The sequence below is a fragment of the Actinia tenebrosa genome, unplaced genomic scaffold (genome assembly GCF_029948245.1).
Source record: "Actinia tenebrosa isolate PJP-AT-01 unplaced genomic scaffold, QUT_ActTen_1.0 PGA_scaffold4__44_contigs__length_22323623, whole genome shotgun sequence".
Classification (NCBI taxonomy): domain Eukaryota; kingdom Metazoa; phylum Cnidaria; class Anthozoa; order Actiniaria; family Actiniidae; genus Actinia; species Actinia tenebrosa.
The window spans coordinates 3,852,712-3,870,688 of NW_028292581.1; the positions used below are offsets into that span (position 1 = coordinate 3,852,712).

The window sequence follows — 17,977 nt, forward strand, 5'->3', positions numbered from 1 at the left end:
CGCCAGACACGCGCCCGCGATCATACCTTTCCCCAAGAATACGAAAGTTGGCCGATAGATTGTCGAAAGCACCGAAGGATCTTCGGGTTATTTTCGGTACTTTTGAGGCTAATTCGGAAAAGATAAAAATCTTTATCAGCCAGGCCAGCGGTAAGCCTGTTGAATGCAGCTGATCACCCGCCATCTTTGATTAAAAATCTCTGATCTTTCCAAAGCAAACGAGGGTATTTTATTCCTGATCATCAAACAGCTGAGCTCTAGCAATCTTTGGATTCAAAGGCACAACTCCAGACATGGAAGACGAGATACAGAAATTGAAAAACAGAGTCGTAGAACTCGAGAAGGCTTTGGATTTGGAACGGAAAAGAAAAGGACCACGAAGAGAAAAGATTGAACTAATGAGTTCAGAAGTTGTAGACAGCAATCCTTACAGGTAAAACGACACAGCTTCTCTCTTTTATTTCTATTTAATAAGTAGAGTTGTGCTTCAGTACACATCCTTTTGTATGGCCTTCGCTAATTAAAAAATATTCTATCCGTGCTATCTATTTTACCACGATTTATTTGGCGCCATTTGCTTTTTTCTTTTAGATAAATATGCTTTTTCCCCCTTCACTATTGAGATAAACGGTTATCAAGATATTATTATCTCCTACATCACTGTAAAGAGCCAAGAAAATAACCACAATAATATTCGTGGTTTCCATATTTTACCTTCCATCCCTTAAGAGTAAATTAATACAATGTACACGTAAGCCTAAGCAATGCATAATAGTATTATCCATGGATATTCCCGTCCTCTCAGTTTAATTTGTACGGCATTTGTTCCTCTTAATCCTAGCTTAGCCGATTAACAGCAATTTAGTCTCATCATTCCAACAAATTGGCAATTCGTGTCGTAGTATAACTCCTGGTCGAACTCTATTATTTTATCATTACAATGGCAAATAGACATTCCTCCTTGTAGTTTATTGTACTACTTAGACCAAAACTCGACCTTCCTGTCAATAGAAAAAAACCTATTTACTTTCTTTTGTCAAGCTATAAAAATCTTGTGTACACTTGAATTTCATGAGTACAACTGAGGATTATTCAATTCTATAACGTTAGATTGATCAAAGACTTTTAAATGTATTTTTTTAAAGTTATATTTCTTTTTCTGATAAATATCAGATAACAACACATGGTTTAGTAAATATCTCAAAAACAGTCTTGCAGCTGTTCTTCTATGTGTTTATTATTTCTGTGCAATCTTATCGCTGTGGGTGTGTTTTTTTGACATTAAGCAACTTGACCTGGGAAGTAAAACTGGTCAAACAGTAATGACGACAACAACAACAAATTTTTTTCTAATAAGCTGGGAGTTATAGAAAGCAAATTTAAATTTAGACTGAAGCTTACCCTCAAGTATTGAAATATTGCATTGCTAGTGATATTGATAAATTTAGGAAATTCCACAATACTGTTATACAGCAATGTCAAATAATTTTCAAAACAAGTAGACATTTGACATTTACATGTACCTTGAAGAAGGAGATATTATATTTGTTGATTTAGAAGCTATAATCAGTCATCTTTATTTGAAAGCTGGTATGTGTATTTATATAATAATATATATTCATTTGGTAAATTATTTATCAGATTGATTTTAATCTATGGATTGGAATTTGGGTCGTATTATCATTAAGTAGATTTTGATCACTTGGGCTTTTTCTCTTTGATAATAAATTATTATTTATGTATAAGCCTCTAGATTTTATTTCATGGTGAATTATTTTACATAGTTGTGTCAAGTATCTAAAATCCAGGGAGAGATTTGATATTCAGCTGGTAAACTGGATTCAGCTGGTAAACTGGATTGAATAATCCATTTTACAGTTCAATGACTATGAATGATAGTTCCAAGCCAGATTGGAGTTGCAATGCATGATAAACTATAGTTTTACTATGAGCGGAAACTTCAACCTTAACTTGGAACTATTTTCGGTCAATGAACGGAACTCTAAGAAGGGATCCTTGGGATTAAATAATCAGCAGATAAACTACATATGATTTCGATTTTTTTCAAATAAATGTAAGAGACAAAAGACATGTTTTTTGAGGGCATATGATACCAGGGACTTCATTATGAGCAATAACTCCATGGACCCCTTTGCCCATAGTCCTTGGCATGCTATATGTGTTACTGCTGCACTCTTGTTATTTACATGTAACTCTCAGATATATTGAAAAACTAGTTAATATAAATAGATTTGCCCCCATGATTTTTAATATTGCTTTTCCATTTTGAACTGTGTGTTACTTCCTGTGTGTACCCTCAAGCTATTAATCAGCATTGAATCGTGTTGGATGGTCATTTTTATTAGACCAAGTGTAATTTGCAATGTTATCGTTAATCAGTTTGCACTAATGTGTGCAAAATTTTTCAATAGATTTTGCACCCTGCATTGACTGTTCAGTGGATAAAATCCCAATTATTTTGGACCTGACTATGAGTCTGTTCTGGTTGGAAGTTTATGTAACAAGTATTAAATATCACAGTATACCTGCCTATATTCACCTATATTTGCCTATATGCAATGTAGTACTTAGAAAATGTTGCCAACAGACTACTTATGATATTATTCTGATTCAAAACAATTGGGGAAAATCAATAATAAAAAGAAGGAAATCACACTTAATGCAATGTGAGATATTTCTTTTATATGATTTTGTCCATTAAAGTAAAGTAAGACACTGTTTACACTAGTACGTTTTCATTTGAAAACACATACTTTTTTCAATGTATGTTGTTGTGACATCAACACTAAAATGATCAAATTCACATACATTCGAAAATGTCTCCAGAGTAGAGACATTGGAAAACGGAGGCTTATAATATTAGTATGGACATCAAAAACAGAGGCTTTTAAAAAACTGACTTCAATCACACCTGCAACTCTGTTTTTTTGCAATTGCAGATAACAATATTGCATCATTTTCAATTGTCTCTGAGTTTTTGATCTTTTTAGTATGGATGCTATGTTAGTCACTTTCAACACATTTTTGGTGAGACAAAAATGGAGAGTTTCAAAAATGCACTAGTATGGATATGGCCTACTCTGAGTGGGGTATATTGTTATGTAATGCTGGCTCAATAAGTGATTTTTTTTTATCTCACCCAACCAGTCGTCTGATGGCTTTGAAGAGAATGGGAATAGTGGATAACTATGAGGTAGGTAATGTAAAAAATTTAAATGACTCCACACACGTTCTATTTGGCAAAAATAGATAGGGAAGCACAAGCGCTGCCAATGCACTGGCTCTCACCAATATGAACCATGTTTGAGTCTCACTGGGCTGGGTGTTGCATGTGAGTAGAGTTGTTTGTTGGTTCTCTCTGCTTTGAGGGTTTTTCTCTGGATTCTCCAGTTTTCCTTCCTTCTCAAAAATCAACTTCTAAATTCCAATATTTGATCTTTGGGCTTTCACCTAGTATGGAGCCTACCTCTGTTGTTTATTGTCCCTCCCTGTTATACAACAGCCAAAGCTTAATAGATAATTTAACAGCTGTAGCAGCTATTCTGTGGACAATACTAACAATCTATGCTCATTTTATTCAGCGCATTCGGGATTATACAATAGCAGTTGTTGGTATTGGGGGAGTTGGAAGTGTTGCTGCAGAAATGCTCACTAGATGTGGAATAGGCAAGGTAAGAAGATATGATACCATCCTGTAATTTTGTTGTTCCAGAAAATATCTGTACCTCCTCAATAGAGGGGGATTCAAATTTTCAAGTGGTAGGGAGGGGATGATAAACCAATGATTTTTTGGACCCTAAAAAATACCATTGCTAATATACTTGCATACAAACAGAGGAAAGGGTATTGAGGAAAGAATTAAATCATTTTGTTTGAAAATTCCGTTCCACAGCTTTTGCTGTTTGACTATGACAAAGTGGAGCTTGCAAACATGAACAGGTGAGAAAATAAACTAACTTTGATGCATCCATCAGAAATGAAGAAAGGTCTTTATAACCTTTTAAAAAACCTTTTTCTCTTTTGAATCTTTTAGATTGTTCTTTAGACCAGACCAGTCTGGTATGAGTAAAGTACAAGCAGCTGTCAATACATTAAGGTACGATATTCATTCTATCTATTTATTTGTAGATGTAGCACATGTCAGGGGCATAGAAGTGGAATTTTTAGTGAGTGAGGGTGGAGGGAGAGGGGGACCTAAAATGTAAAGTACTTGTTTGAATAAATAGTAATAAATTAAGTTAGTATAGTTAATATTACTATTATCTTTTTATCAAGGGAAATCAATCCTGATGTGGAGTATGAAGCATATAACTATGATATCACATTAATGGAGAATTTCAATCACTTTATGTGCAGAATAAGGTAAGATATTTTAATTTCATTTGAACACGTCTTCTGTCTTGAGTAAAATGTCCTCCTTTTGAACTTTTCATGGCTCCTTTTTCTGCTACTGGACACAGTTTACATAATTCAATAGAAACACAAAAGACCCCAAGTAAATACAATAGAACAAATCTAACAAAAAGTACAATAAGTTTGCGGTAAATATCTGATTGATAAATATTTCATTTGGAAACCTCAGGGAAGTGTAAAAGTTTCCTTGAACTATAAGTGTCAGATTTTCAATAGAGTTTTCATGCTGATGTCCACTTATTGATATTATTGTACTCACTAGAGTAAGGAGAGGGGAAGGGGCATGACTGCCACCAAAACGTTTGCTTTAGGCATCAAAATTTGATTAAATGTGGGATTCTTGTGGATTTGGTGGGCAAATGGTATATTGAGATATCTCACTGTACCCCTGATTGTACTACAATTTTCAGTCATGGTGGATTCAATGAGAAAGCAGTTGATCTTGTATTGAGCTGTGTAGACAACTTTGAAGCAAGGATGGCCATCAATATGGTAATAATATGTCATGTGTAATAGCAGGTGATACCTAGTAGATCACATCTGACCAAAAGGGGTACCTTATTCCCTCACCCCCTCTGGGTGTTATATTGTAATGGGATGTTTATGTAAAAGCAGCAGATACTTAGAGGATCACTTCTACCCAAAGGGGTTACCCCAATCTCTAACTTAACACAAGGCACCCCATCTCCCCACTTTGTCATGGTGTTTTATAATCCATAACCATTATCTTATTTTCAGGCCTGTAATGAGCTTGGCCAAGCGTGGTTCGAATCAGGTGTTAGTGAAAATGCTGTGTCTGGTCATGTGCAGTTTATAAAACCAGGAGAATTAGCTTGCTTTGCAGTAAGGCTAACTACAGTACTGTACTTCCTGACACTTTCCTTTTCGTGTTTCTGAGTTTGTGTAATTTTGTACTAATTACAGAAACCTTGAATGAGAGAGAAAGACAGACAGATAGTAAAACCGTAATTTATGAAAGGGAGGAGGCAAGGGAGGGAGGGGGAGCATATCCAGTATCCACCTCCAAGATATGCTTCGCTTGTCACGCAAGGTTTCAGTATGAAGCTAAGTGCTAAATTAAATTTATCCCCCCAAAATCCCAGCAGCCCTCGACCCCCATCCAAGGCCGATCCAGGGGGTGCAAAGGGGGGCTGAACAAAACAAAACTGAAGAATTAGATGCTATTTTTATTGTTTTCCGTTGTGTTGACGGAAGAAATTCAATTAACCCCCCTCCCCCCCCCCCCCACTAAAATTTTGACTGGATCTGCCCTTGCCCATTCCAATCAAAAGTGAACAGTCCCTAATGCATACAAACGAATATATGAGGGTTTTCGCAACTTTCATTTTTACTGAGTTGTACATTTTCTTGTAGTGTGCACCACCACTAGTCGTAGCATCAAACATCGATGAAAAGACTTTAAAACGTGAGGGAGTTTGTGCTGCTTCTTTACCAACAACCATGAGTATAGTGGCTGGATTCCTTGTACAGAGTTCTCTTAAGTATGTGAAAAGATATCTTTAACTGCTGTATTTACTCATTTAGGCGCTGCCCCCGATTAAGCTCCGCCCTCAAATAAGCGCCGCACCTAAGACCATAATTATTAATAAGCGCCTCCCCCAAGTAAGCGCCATTCGCGAATTAACGCCGCATATGAATACCAAAAAATTTAATAAGGGCCGCGGCTCTTAAACGAGTTAATAAGGTATTTTGCATATTTTAAACTTTTGTATTAACTTTGTAATAAATCATTGGTTACACATTATGTGTACGGTAAACAGTGGGCGATATGCAGACTTCTTCCTTACTGATTGTGATTGTTCTCGTCGTAGATGTCTATTACAGTTTGGAGATGTGTCACATTACTTGGGATATAACGCTATGCAGGATTTCTTTCCAACCATGAGTATGAAGCCCAACCCTGGATGCGATGATCTTAATTGTCTAAGCAGACAAAAGGAATATCAGGTACTTTATTCTTCATACCTTGGGTATATTTTGTACTATTTGGCGCAAAATAATGTTATTCCCCTTTACAAATTACGCGTGAGTACTCCCAGACGTTTACTCTGGAAAGTAGTTGGGGGGTTGCAACAAGGTGCTGCAAAGGGTCTATTCGCACCTCCACGGTGAATAAAAAAATGCATATAAAAATATATTGATTATGCTCGTACAGAGACTTTGCACATTCACATGATGGCAGCCATGACGTGAGGCACAGCAATATGGTCTTTTTCCACTTGTATTGGAATCTGAATTTTTTTGCTTATGCAAACCAGATTAGACCAGATTCAATTGTTTTCGCTTCTGTCATGGCTGCCGTCATATGATGGTGCAAAGCCTCTATTGGTTATTTTTATGACAAATTATTAAATTAGAAAATGGGCTACACAAGGTTAGGCCTAAGTTAGGGGCCCGGGGGGGGGGGGGGGGGGGGGGGGTACTCCCCTATATTTGCTATACGGGTATGTGCCGCCCTATAGGGTATGGTTTTACGGCTTTTGGGTCTGGGGTAGGGTATCATTTTTTGACATTTTGTCTGGGATAAGGTATCAGATTAGTCTGGGATAGGGTTAACGATTTGGTCATTTTTGTCTGGCGAATAGGCATAGGCTACGCTTTCTGCCGGCACAAAAGCAATAAAAAACGTTAGTAAATATTGATTGCAACCTATTGAAAAACCGTCTTTTCCGTCTTTTAGTCTGGGATAGGGTGTACAATTCTTAGTTTTAGTCTGGGGTAGGGTACGTAAAATCAAAATTTTAGGTCTGGGATAGGGTCAGGGTTTTGAGGTCCTGGCGGCACACCCCTACCCAAGTTGGGGTGGTAGTACCCCCCCCCCCCCCCCGGGGTTAGGGGGCATATGATATGTACAGCAAATTCTCCCCTAACCCATCGGAGGGTTTGTGAATTCTGTTGCCGTGTGCGGAAAATGATGTTTAATTTCGTCCAAAACCTACTCTCGCTTTCGGTATGAGTATCTCTGGGTATTTTGGTGATTCATTTTTAATCTTCATGGTCAGAACAAAGCATGGCATGTCTGAAAACCACTTTACTGATCCGTCTACCGTGGATAAATAAAGTTAATTAATTGATTGAGACGCTTTCATTCGACGGACTTTCACCCCAGAAATAAATGCCACTCATTTTCAGATATACTTTTGCCCATATTTTTGAGGAAATCCTGGGTAATAAGCGTGGCTTATAGGCATGCGATGAACTTTCCATTCTTTAGATATAACTAGCTAAAAACTAGTGTGAGCTGCGTCGGTGTTTCTAATGAAACAGTAATGATGACAAGGTAAATTATACACCGTGAAAAGAGGACTCCGACGAAGGACTGGCGTCCGAAACGTCAGTAAGTTTTTTCATCTTTTCACGGTGTATAATTTACCTTTTCATCATTACTGTTTCCTTTCTTTAGTAAGGAATCTACAATTCTTTCTCAGGTCAACCTCTGATCCATTAGTTTCATGCGCAAATGTCATGTTTTTGAAAATTGATTAATTAAAAAAGAAATAATTTTTTAAAAACTTCCATTTTTTAGGAAAAATTAGCTGCGAAACCTAAGCAGGAGAAGAAAGATACAAGTATTGAAAAGGAAGTAATACACGAAGAAAACGAATGGGGTGAGTATATTAATTTCCATTATTTTATCTAGTCCGGTATCCTAAGAACCGTGCGTTCTGATTGGCTGCACAGGTGCGGGTCTTATTATCTATTTTTCACCGCTTATCCTAGTAACCTGGGATAACAGTTGGTTAAACAAATCGGAAAATAAGTCATTTACCGTCCTAACGGTGGGTCCGGATTGGGAAAAATTTTGCCATCGGTCGTGAAAATGTAGACATCTATTTTAAAAACGTTGTCGGTCGGAGAATTGAAATCTGAGACCGAAAGGAATTGTGGGTTGTAAGATGTGAATTAGTTTTGTGTTTTTTTAGTATCTCGCTAAAATGTAATATCGTTGGTATCTAAATATGTAGCCTGAGTTAGACTGTGAGCGGACCCACTTTTCCCTCAAGACTCCATGCAGTAAAAACGAATGTTTTGGGATTTCTGTGAGATAGGCTCTAATCTCCTTGCGTCCACAGGAATCCCAAAACACTCTCCCTTACTGAGTTTAAAGGAAAAAGTGGGGCTGCTCGCAGTCTAAGCCTGAGTATCAGGCCTTCGGGGTACCTCGGGAGGGGTTGGACCCCTCTTCTCCCCCTCTTCCCAAGAGAGCCTGATACTCAGGTTACTAAATATATGAACTTTGAGTGACAACGGTTTTTGAAAAAAGTGTATGCAAGACCTCAGGCACTGTTTTACCCTATCCGGAGTCCCAGGACGGGAAATAACCTCTATTGCTTCTTGCATTTCACCATCTTCTTTAACCAGGGGGTAAAATTCTGTTGCTTGTTTCTCGCTGCCAGAAAAAAAAATTTTCTCGGCCAAGAATCGCCAACGATGGTGACTCTTCTAGCAGGGAACGCAACGCTCAACTCACATGTTGATTTTTACGGAGGGAGTAAACTGAAGGGCCCGCGCGAAACCCTCGTTACATAAGAGAGAATAACACATCAAACGAACTCACATATGGTGTCCGAAGTATAGCTCGAACTAGTGACCCGAACCTTTTGGAATCACAGTGGTGAAAGACGACGCGTTAGCAGCGTGTGCCACCCATGTAACATTATAAATTATAAAACAATTTAAGTAGCAAATGAATTAAATTTAAAAGTTTAGAAGCGGAAACCCCACTTTAGCTGGAAATATAATTCAATCTTTTTGATGAGGTAAATTGTACCTTTACAATAAGACGTATAGTTTCAATCTTCATGCACGTATCGTTTGAACATTATCAAATCCCAGTGAAAAGTTTTCATTTCTTAAATTCCTGCAGAAATTCCTGTGTCTCAATTCCACAAAGAAAAAATAATTGCCTCGAGGGAGAAATTCCTTTCGTGAGGTCAAAGGGAGCGTTCATTTTTTACTGGCAAGATTGATAAGATAACAGTTCTTTGCAGACTCTATGATTGTACGGCTATTGAATCATTCTATAATAATACGTCGATATTTTTGACCAAAAGACAAAGAAGTACATGGATTTGTCATATTTTGTCGTTTCAGTGCTCTCAAAGACTCTCATAAATTCGAACAAAAATCCCTACAATTTTTTTTTCATATGAAAGAAAAATTATCTTTTTTCTAAAAATCGATAGAACCTAGATTTTTAGGAGTTTTTTTTTCCGAATAAGCTATTAAAAAATATAGAGTCGTGCAAAATTTAAGGGTTTTGCCCTCTTAAAGCTAAATTTGAACGTTCGAACGGGACACGCCATTTTTCTTTTCATATTTGGAACCAGCATAAAATTTCACTTTAAAAAATTGTAGTTTAAAAAAAGTTTAATTTTTTTTCCAAAAGTAGCCAGTCACCTTAAATACAATATTTTATTACGTGTGCCCCTAAATCCCAAAAACTTCCCCATTCCCGTAAAAAATGAACGGTCCCAAATCAAGTTAACCTGAGTTTCAGGCCCTCCCTACTCCCCTCCCCTTGGGCCTGAAAATCAAGTTAAAATCAAGTTAAAACCACTGAAGCCAGTAATCGGCCCATGACAGTTCTATAGACTGTCATCACCATGATATTTTGAATAATTACACTCGCCTGCTTCAATGAAAGACTAATTAAGTGTGGAGGGGTCATATTTCACTTATGTCCCTGCACGTAGACATCACTGATAATTTTCTAAATAAACTTATTCCAGAGACACAACAAATACTTAACCCTCCAATCTCAAGCTGAACAACTAGTAGATGTTTACTTTCAATACAAATCAAGAGTAATCAGAGTTTTTAATCTGCGTTGTTTTTGAAGGAATATCTCTTGTTAATGAATGCGAAGGCGAACAGCTCGAGGAAGACTTGACGCCCAATTTGGTAGAAGGAGTCAAGCTTGCTTACGCTAAACCCAAAGCCACGAGAAAAGTAAGTGTAGACTTGCAGATAGTGTAAGGTCACAGACGCTCGTAAGATAAAATTATTTGAATTGTGCAGTAAAAGGTGTTCAGTTGTGGGTTTAGACTCATTGGCGGGCAACATAATGTGGCTAACAAACCAGGTCCCATCACTATATGGAGGCCAAAATCTATGTGTATATATGGAACACAAAAAGCGGGGGAGGGTCCCATTTTTTTCTTTCTTATGGTCCAGAATAGGGACCCGAAATATTGATCTAGGTGGTGGGTACCGTTGAATATCACCTCCCCCTCAGAGACTTTTTGAAATGGGTGTCATACTCATACACATATTATCGCCATTTTGAGCCGCCAGTCGCGAGGCGATGGAGGTCAATACGGGATAAATTTTCTTCCAACGTCATCAATATAAACCCGTATTAGCGACTAAAAATCGCAATACGTGTTGTATCCGGATTTTCCTATCGCAAGGTGATTCCGAGCAGACGCTGTTTCGTATATTGGCGGCTCTCTCCCGATCAAACTCATACAGGAGATCATACATTTTTCTATACTTCGTCTGCTTTGTCTGCAAATAGACAGTGTATTCAATTCTACGCTTTGACTTTTAATTTTGAATATGCTTGAAGGTAGCCTGCAGAGCAGGCGTTCTTGTGATGGGTTTGAGGAAGAATCAGGGTTTTGGGGTTCCCACCCACCCCTCCCCTCCCCTCCCATCCAAATCTGATTAATTAGGATGAAAATTGTTTTGACCTTATCCGGCCCTAAAATAGCCTCCTTCGCAGCCGTTCTTAGGGTCGTCACGCAACGTTTGTGGGGAGGGAAACGTTGCGTGACGACCCTAAGAACGGCTGCTAAGGAGGCTAGCCCTAAAATCAACTGAAAAGATTTATTGTGTCATACACTTATACACCCATAGGATATGCGTGGTTAATGATTACACTCAACAATATGTTACTTTCTCCCCAGATATCAGAGGAAATCAGTAGTGAAGGACAGATCTCTGCTGACAATGATGAAATGACCGTCGAAGACTTAATGAAGAAACTCAGAGATTTGTGATGGCCTAAAATCGGAGTCTTCAACTGAAATAATTTATAAAATCGCAATCTAATAGTGGGTCAGTGACCTTTATGTTAGATTAAGAGATTTTAAAACATCGATCTTAGATTGTTTTCTTCCTCATCTTTTCGTTCCTTTCCTAAAAATACCACTGAATAGCTTTGGTATTTGGAAAAGAATTTCCCTTACTAAGAAAACTAACTGAAAAAATGTGCGGGAATGAATTGAATTCAAGCCCATATTGACAAGACAGGAAACCTGTTTTACCAAGAGAAACGTGAGAAACCTGCTCCCTTAATTATTAAGTTATATTAGAAGGAGTGAGCGAAAAAGAGAGAAAACGTAAAATGATTGCAAATATTTAATTTCCATCTAGGTTTTTAGCGATATCGAAACATATGAGAGAAAACTAATATTTTCTTCATCAAGAAAAAGTCACGCTTGGTGAAAGATAAACAGGGCTCTTTGAAGTTACCCTAAAACAAAGGCCTGTCATGAAATAGTGAACATGGTGCATTATTTATCATGCCTTTTTACCCAAGCTAGACCACAGTTCAAGTTGTTTGTCGAACCCAGCGAATGCCTGAATATACCTCGGTGTCGGTGGTCCATGTGATCTTTGTTGGCATGCTTTGTGATTAGAGTGATTTTACTTAACGAAAACAAAAGCTAATTGAGAGAAATGAGATTTTAAGTAAAACCACTCTAGATAAGAAGACTGACATCATTTTTCGAGGGGAAGAGGGAGGGGGCTATCATCGGCTCTTTTGTTGATGTTTCAGAAGTAGCGCAACTTATTCACGTGATTACGATTACGATACTTCTGTGCAACAACAGAATAAAGAGCCGACTTGAACGGATCCTTAAGTAAACAGAAAAAAGTTTCGCACACTGGGTGCCCGGTCCCGTAAGAGTAGACGACTGCCGAACAGAATATAACCTGATGCTATAGGGGAGATGTGTGGCTTCCAGGGTGCAAGCAGTCATTTGGATGTGTAGTCCAGTCCCGGACTTCCTTTCGGTGTCTATGGGATGTCGGGGTCTGGAGTTTATTTCTATCATTCCTTTACTTGGCTTTGTCAACAAGAGTATTCTATTATCGATAATTTAATAATTATAAAAATAAATTGATAATTTATCATGAAAAAGTTTTCTTCCTATAGCTGTCATGGATGAGGTATTTTGGCTTTCCCACAAAAACCCATATCCTGGGGTTTTCTAGCGTTTCCTGTTTTGAAGGGAAGCCCAGGTTACAAAAAAATGGCCTCGTGAGAGATGTTTTCTTCAAGGTGACAGAGACTGATCCAAACTGTGTCGGGTGCCTTTACCTGGTTGTCAAGGAGTGGTTGAATGGGTTTTGGTTACCGGTACTTGACTGGTACGTGGGGTTTCCTCACGCTAATCCAAAGAAACAAAGAAACAAAAATTTACCCATTTTCGGAAGAGGAATTAAATTTATTAAATTTAAAAAATCGGAACTCGAGGTTGAATACGTGTTTCCGGTCATAATAGAGTTTCCTCAAACAGTTTCAAGTAGTTAGTGTATAATAATCAAATAGACACAAAAGAAAACAAAGAAATAAGATCTACTAGCTTCTATTAGGCTACTCCTGTTTTCACGGTCTTAGGAAGATGTGACAAAAAGGCACTGAATATTGACTTTTTGAATATTTGAATCATACTACACTACGTAATTTTCACACATTCGTGGGATTATAATCCCATTATCAAAATAGTTAAAAAATGATTAAGCAAATGTTTTGAAAAATCTCGTGATTAGATGTATGTAGATCTACTTAGCGATAAATACCCCAGGTTATACTTTCTTTGAGAACAAAAGACAGTTCTGCTGTAAAATTAAAACTATTCGGCGCAAAGTAGTTCAATTTGGCAGGATATGTTAGAAATAAAGAGGAATTGCTAGATTCTCATTGGGCGTTGAGGAATCTTTGGAATGTTCCGAGAAATTTCACAATCTTCTGAGGACTATGGCGAAAATTGGGCAACTGACTATTCCGTTCAGTTTTCACTGCTGACACTTCCTAAATGTTGAAGCATGGAATAGAAATAGTCCCTATATATATATATAAAATATTCCGAGCAGACATTTGGTCTGTTTTAGGACTACTATCTAGAGTACTTGCTGGAAGGACAGTATTTTTTTGTCAAGTGCTTTAGTGTTTCATACAGCACGTTTTTTTTTGACATGACTATACACTAAACTAAATTGTTTTTCTGGATGTAAGAATAAAAAATCTCCATCCTTGTTACTGGCTGAATAATTCTTGCACTTCAAATTGATCCTTGTATAAAAACAAAATCAATATAGCTAATAGCCAATAGTCTAAACAACCTCTTGACCTGCCACCAAATGTTTGATGTTACCAAATTGTCAATGTGCAGACCTCGCCATTCGAGTCCGGAGAGGCGTGCAAACTGCAGACGTCATTCAACTATCACCAGCACACACTGTGTTATATTCCTCGTGTTGACCTGACCACACGACCTACAGAGTGTTCTGTCGAAAACAGTCTTGTTTTGCGATTTTATTCTTGGCAGCATAAGCGACTGGTATGTACGGTGTATGAGGTTTGCTAACGCGAAAGGATGACGTGGTACTGCGTTAGGTAAGTTCGTAATGATTGTTCCCTCAAATTGGATACCATATTATGGAATGTTTATCGACATTCTTCTGTCTTGCATCTCAGGGCGGCTCTAATTCCATTGCTGTGCCTGTTCTTCTGGGGTAACCGCATCTATGGACGAAATATTTACAAGAATGATTTACAACACGTTGCATCAAGTTCTCGAAATCTTCCCTTAGCGCGGAATGCATTTCGCAGTAAACTAAGGCTGAAAAGTCCATTAAAGTCAGGTAAGGCTTAAAAATTTCTATGATTACAAATATTCGACAGTAATTATCTGAGATATTATCCATCTTAAATCCTTTCAAAATTCCGTTTTGGCAGAGACGAAAAAGGCGTGTTAAGAGTCAAACTCTCTTTGCATCTTCAAACTGTTTCATCCATTTCCGTCACGTCCTTAAATCAATGCCGAACTCTGAACCGCGATGATTTTCACCAAGATTTGACTATTTAGAGAGATCGAAATTTGAATTCTCACATTAAATATTACCCACAATACGATACATAGATATCTCGGCTTCGCAGGAGCAATCAATTAATACAGAGTTTCCTAATTGAAAACGTTTGGGCCGGGTTGACCTTACAGGAGGATCTCCTGCAAGAGTGTCCCTCTATTAATTCTCAATTCTCCCGTGGACTAAAGACATCGATCCCAAGGATTAAAGTATTCATTGTTTCACCGCTAATCTATTTAAAGAAGGGGGAAAAAACGGGTAACTAAAGACACCTAATCTGGTTTATCCAAGTTTATCGTATCTGTGTTCTTCTGCGTATTTTAAATGATTCTTTACAAAATGCTGCGTCTAATTACATAGTTGATATCTTTATATCGACCTGGATTAGTTTGGAGCGTCTGGATTCTATATTAAACCATCGATATCTGTGCATGGACGAGATAACAAAGCATCGGGCCAATTATTGGACAAGTAGTAGGTCTAAAATAAGGTCAAAATAATACACTGTAGTATCCATCAGCCTTGCGACGTTACTTCTCGATTTAGCAGAACACATGGTATTTATTGAGCAACGGATAAACTCATTTGTGGCAACGTCACCGGCGCTCGTAAAGTAATTCGATTCTCGTACCTTTATTTACAAGTATTTATTAATATTAGAACAAATACTAATCTTTTATTAGATATATTGGTTATTGCATCGCTTCGAGCTATCCTTGGTTTTCACCGGATATTTGTAAGACCTCGAAAAGGGGTTCTATGGAGTCAAATGATTGTAAGAAGCTGTCACCATGTTCATGACATAAGCCACTCAATTGACCAATATAAACTCGACAACAGTCGTAATGCGAGTAACATGAGTGGGACTTACTTGAAGGAGACTTACGCTTCGACACTAAGAACGCCTGCAAAGGAGACAGGAGACTATAGTGGGACAGTCTGCTCATAGGCTTACATCTGGCCTTGCGCGGAAATAGGCGTGTACTTTTCTTTCGAAATGTAACCCATAAAACACTCTGTATGGTGGAATTTTTCCAGCAATTCCAAACGCATCCGTACATGTGTGAAATGCCAACTAACGCAATAATTCGACTTCTATTTTGAACTGGAAGAGAAAGATATTGAAAAAATATTTTGAAATGCTTTCTGTACCGGAAAACAAAAAGAAGAAAAATACAAACTAGCCGAATAATATTTTTCCGCCAAAGTATTTTAGTTTCATAACTGGCATTAATCTTTATACTGTTTATAATAATCTGTACACCTTCAAACCATTTCATCCTTATTCTGTCTATTGAACTTTTGCCTTCTTTACCGGCTCTGTTTAAACCAACAGGTTAATTAACCGTTCATTCCTTTAATCCATAGTGCGGTCAATAATACGTGAATAAATGAGATACACCACGGTGTGTGCCAGGTTTTTACCTCGAGGTGACTAATTATCAGCAAGTTAGCTCTTGAAGATTAAGTACAGTCGAATGGTGTTGGAATCAATCGGTATACAACATGCAGCAGCAAATATTTTAAATTCTTAACATAGACGACATATTCTCCAAACATTCATGTGATCAGTGTCAGTTTAGAAGGCGTAAAATCAATTAGGAATCAAATTCAGCTAAATCAGCCAGTGTGTGTTGCGAATCTTTGAAAATGATGTTGAACTGATTTATTGGTTTGAATGAATGAGAAGTCATTTAATTCTTTCGTCATTTATCGTTGCATTAAAGCAATATATGGCGCAATTACTTAGCATGTTTTTTATCTTGTTAATTGGGTAATCGTCTTTCGACAGCGCTGAAATGAGTATCCCATGTGTTTTTTAAGCGCGAAACATGAACACCTAAATTGTTATGCCGGAATAACGCGCTCAAAATATATACGCCCATGAATCCGTAAATCCTTACCGCGTTACGATATCCTGATAGAAGAAAGGAGCGTGCGTTACCCTTACGCTTCAACCCAGTTTTTACGTCACAACCTTCAGATGTAGGTATAATTGGTTAACAATCTTTCATTTTTCTCCATGTGAGTAATGTGATAAAGCGTTAGGCTTCCGTCGGGTCACTGTTGGCGCGATGTGATAAATTCACTAGTTCTTGGTGTCGTGAGATCGATCTGGCCTCGCCTTGTTTCTGTTTTCCGTTCATCAACGAGCCTTTTACCCTTTGTACGAGTTATTTAACATTCGCACCGAAACTAATTTCACTTTATTCGTTAAAAGATTTCTTAGGTTTAGTTTTCCAAAAATGTCTCTAGAGAGTAAGTTCAAGGCTTTTGTTAGGTCAGTAAAAACACGAGTATTTTATGTTTCCTGAATTCGTTCTGTTTCTTTTGACAGACAGGTGTCTGTTTAGTCAGCTACGCGATCACAAGACAAACCATTAAGGTTTGTCCCATTTTATTTTTTTCAGTCCGTCGTGAATGTGGAGCGAGCTTCGACTGTTACTGCTTTGGTATTAAATACCAGAAGCCCTTTTGGACATAGAGTTCATTGATACAAGGACACTGAGTCTTCTTATCCTTTACAGGCAGTATTTTCCTTTAGACAAATTTCGTCTGACTATAATAACACTCATCGTGCCGTGCCGTGTCTAAACATTTTGATTGGTCGAAGAGTAATCTGGCGCTTTGAGATTGGTTCAAAGGTTGTATTACAGTTTGACGGCAGTTTTGTGAAATCTGCTCTATAGTGTTGATCGAAAATTCCCCCAGCTTTTACGATCATGTTTAGTAGAGATCAGAAGGTCGGAAAGAGTCTGGAAAATGAACGAAACTAAAAGACAGTTACTGAAAGATTATTTTGTCTGAGACTTGCTATCAATCTTTCGTCATTCTGGGTTTTTCTAGTTTGGCTGCTCGTATAGTACGTGTCTTAGGTAGGCGCGGCTATACGATACTCTGTGGTGGGGGTGAGGAGGTGGGGCTTGTATAACAAGAATTAAAGTAGAAACAAGACTTCACGATCAGCTCGTTTTAACTACTAGTTAACTTTCAATATTCGAACTTTAAGTTAGCCGGCATACCCTGACTTTGTTCAGCCTAGAGGTTGTTTCAAGGTTCAAACTGTCACTCAGTTAGCCGTTCTCTGACTTAGATCAGTCTAGATGTTGTTTCAAAGTTAAAACTTTCGAATTTTCAAACTTAGATCAACCCAGAGGTTGTTCCAGTGTAATTGTTCCAGGGTGCAATATGTGAGATAGATGTGCCCTGAATTTAATAGATTAGCCCAGAGATCGTTTCAGGGTATTGATAAATTTGACATTTAACGAGCAAGGAAGCTTGGCTAAAAAACTCAGACAGTAAGCAAATACAATGACCTCCGTTACGCAATGTCGTTGCTGCTTTACACGGATAACTTGAGCGTGTTTAGCCAGTTCATGTGTTTAAAAAGCTTTTGATTTTCAAATGCAATGGTGGT

At 37.8% G+C, this 17,977-nt stretch overlaps 2 protein-coding genes across 2 annotated transcripts in view; both read left to right on the forward strand.

The window, feature by feature from the left end:
- The first annotated feature begins 160 nt into the window (after positions 1-160).
- Positions 161-12,607, forward strand: LOC116299809 (ubiquitin-like modifier-activating enzyme 5). Its single transcript, XM_031708518.2, has 13 exons — positions 161-433; positions 3,169-3,214; positions 3,603-3,692; positions 3,914-3,960; positions 4,055-4,117; positions 4,297-4,383; positions 4,845-4,926; positions 5,173-5,277; positions 5,809-5,936; positions 6,267-6,402; positions 7,982-8,063; positions 10,298-10,407; positions 11,367-12,607. The coding sequence occupies exons 1-13, from the start codon at positions 294-296 to the stop codon at positions 11,457-11,459; spliced, it is 1,209 nt and encodes a 402-aa protein (XP_031564378.1). The 5' UTR covers positions 161-293; the 3' UTR covers positions 11,460-12,607.
- A 1,213-nt stretch (positions 12,608-13,820) lies between these two features.
- The window catches only part of LOC116299808 (uncharacterized), a 59,090-nt gene continuing 54,933 nt past the window's right edge, over positions 13,821-17,977 (forward strand). The window contains 2 exon segments of the mRNA XM_089036439.1: positions 13,821-14,086; positions 14,168-14,334. Of these exon segments, the coding sequence (XP_088892565.1) occupies positions 14,067-14,086; positions 14,168-14,334 (187 nt within the window). The 5' untranslated portion in view covers positions 13,821-14,066.

Coding starts and splice junctions, on each gene's coding strand:
- LOC116299809 (XM_031708518.2), top strand. CDS start 294: ATGGAAGACGAGATACAGAAATTGAAAAACAGAGTCGTAGAACTCGAG. Junction 3,693..3,913: donor CTAGATGTGGAATAGGCAAG/GTAAGAAGATAT, acceptor TCCGTTCCACAG/CTTTTGCTGTTTGACTATGA. Junction 10,408..11,366: donor AACCCAAAGCCACGAGAAAA/GTAAGTGTAGAC, acceptor CTTTCTCCCCAG/ATATCAGAGGAAATCAGTAG.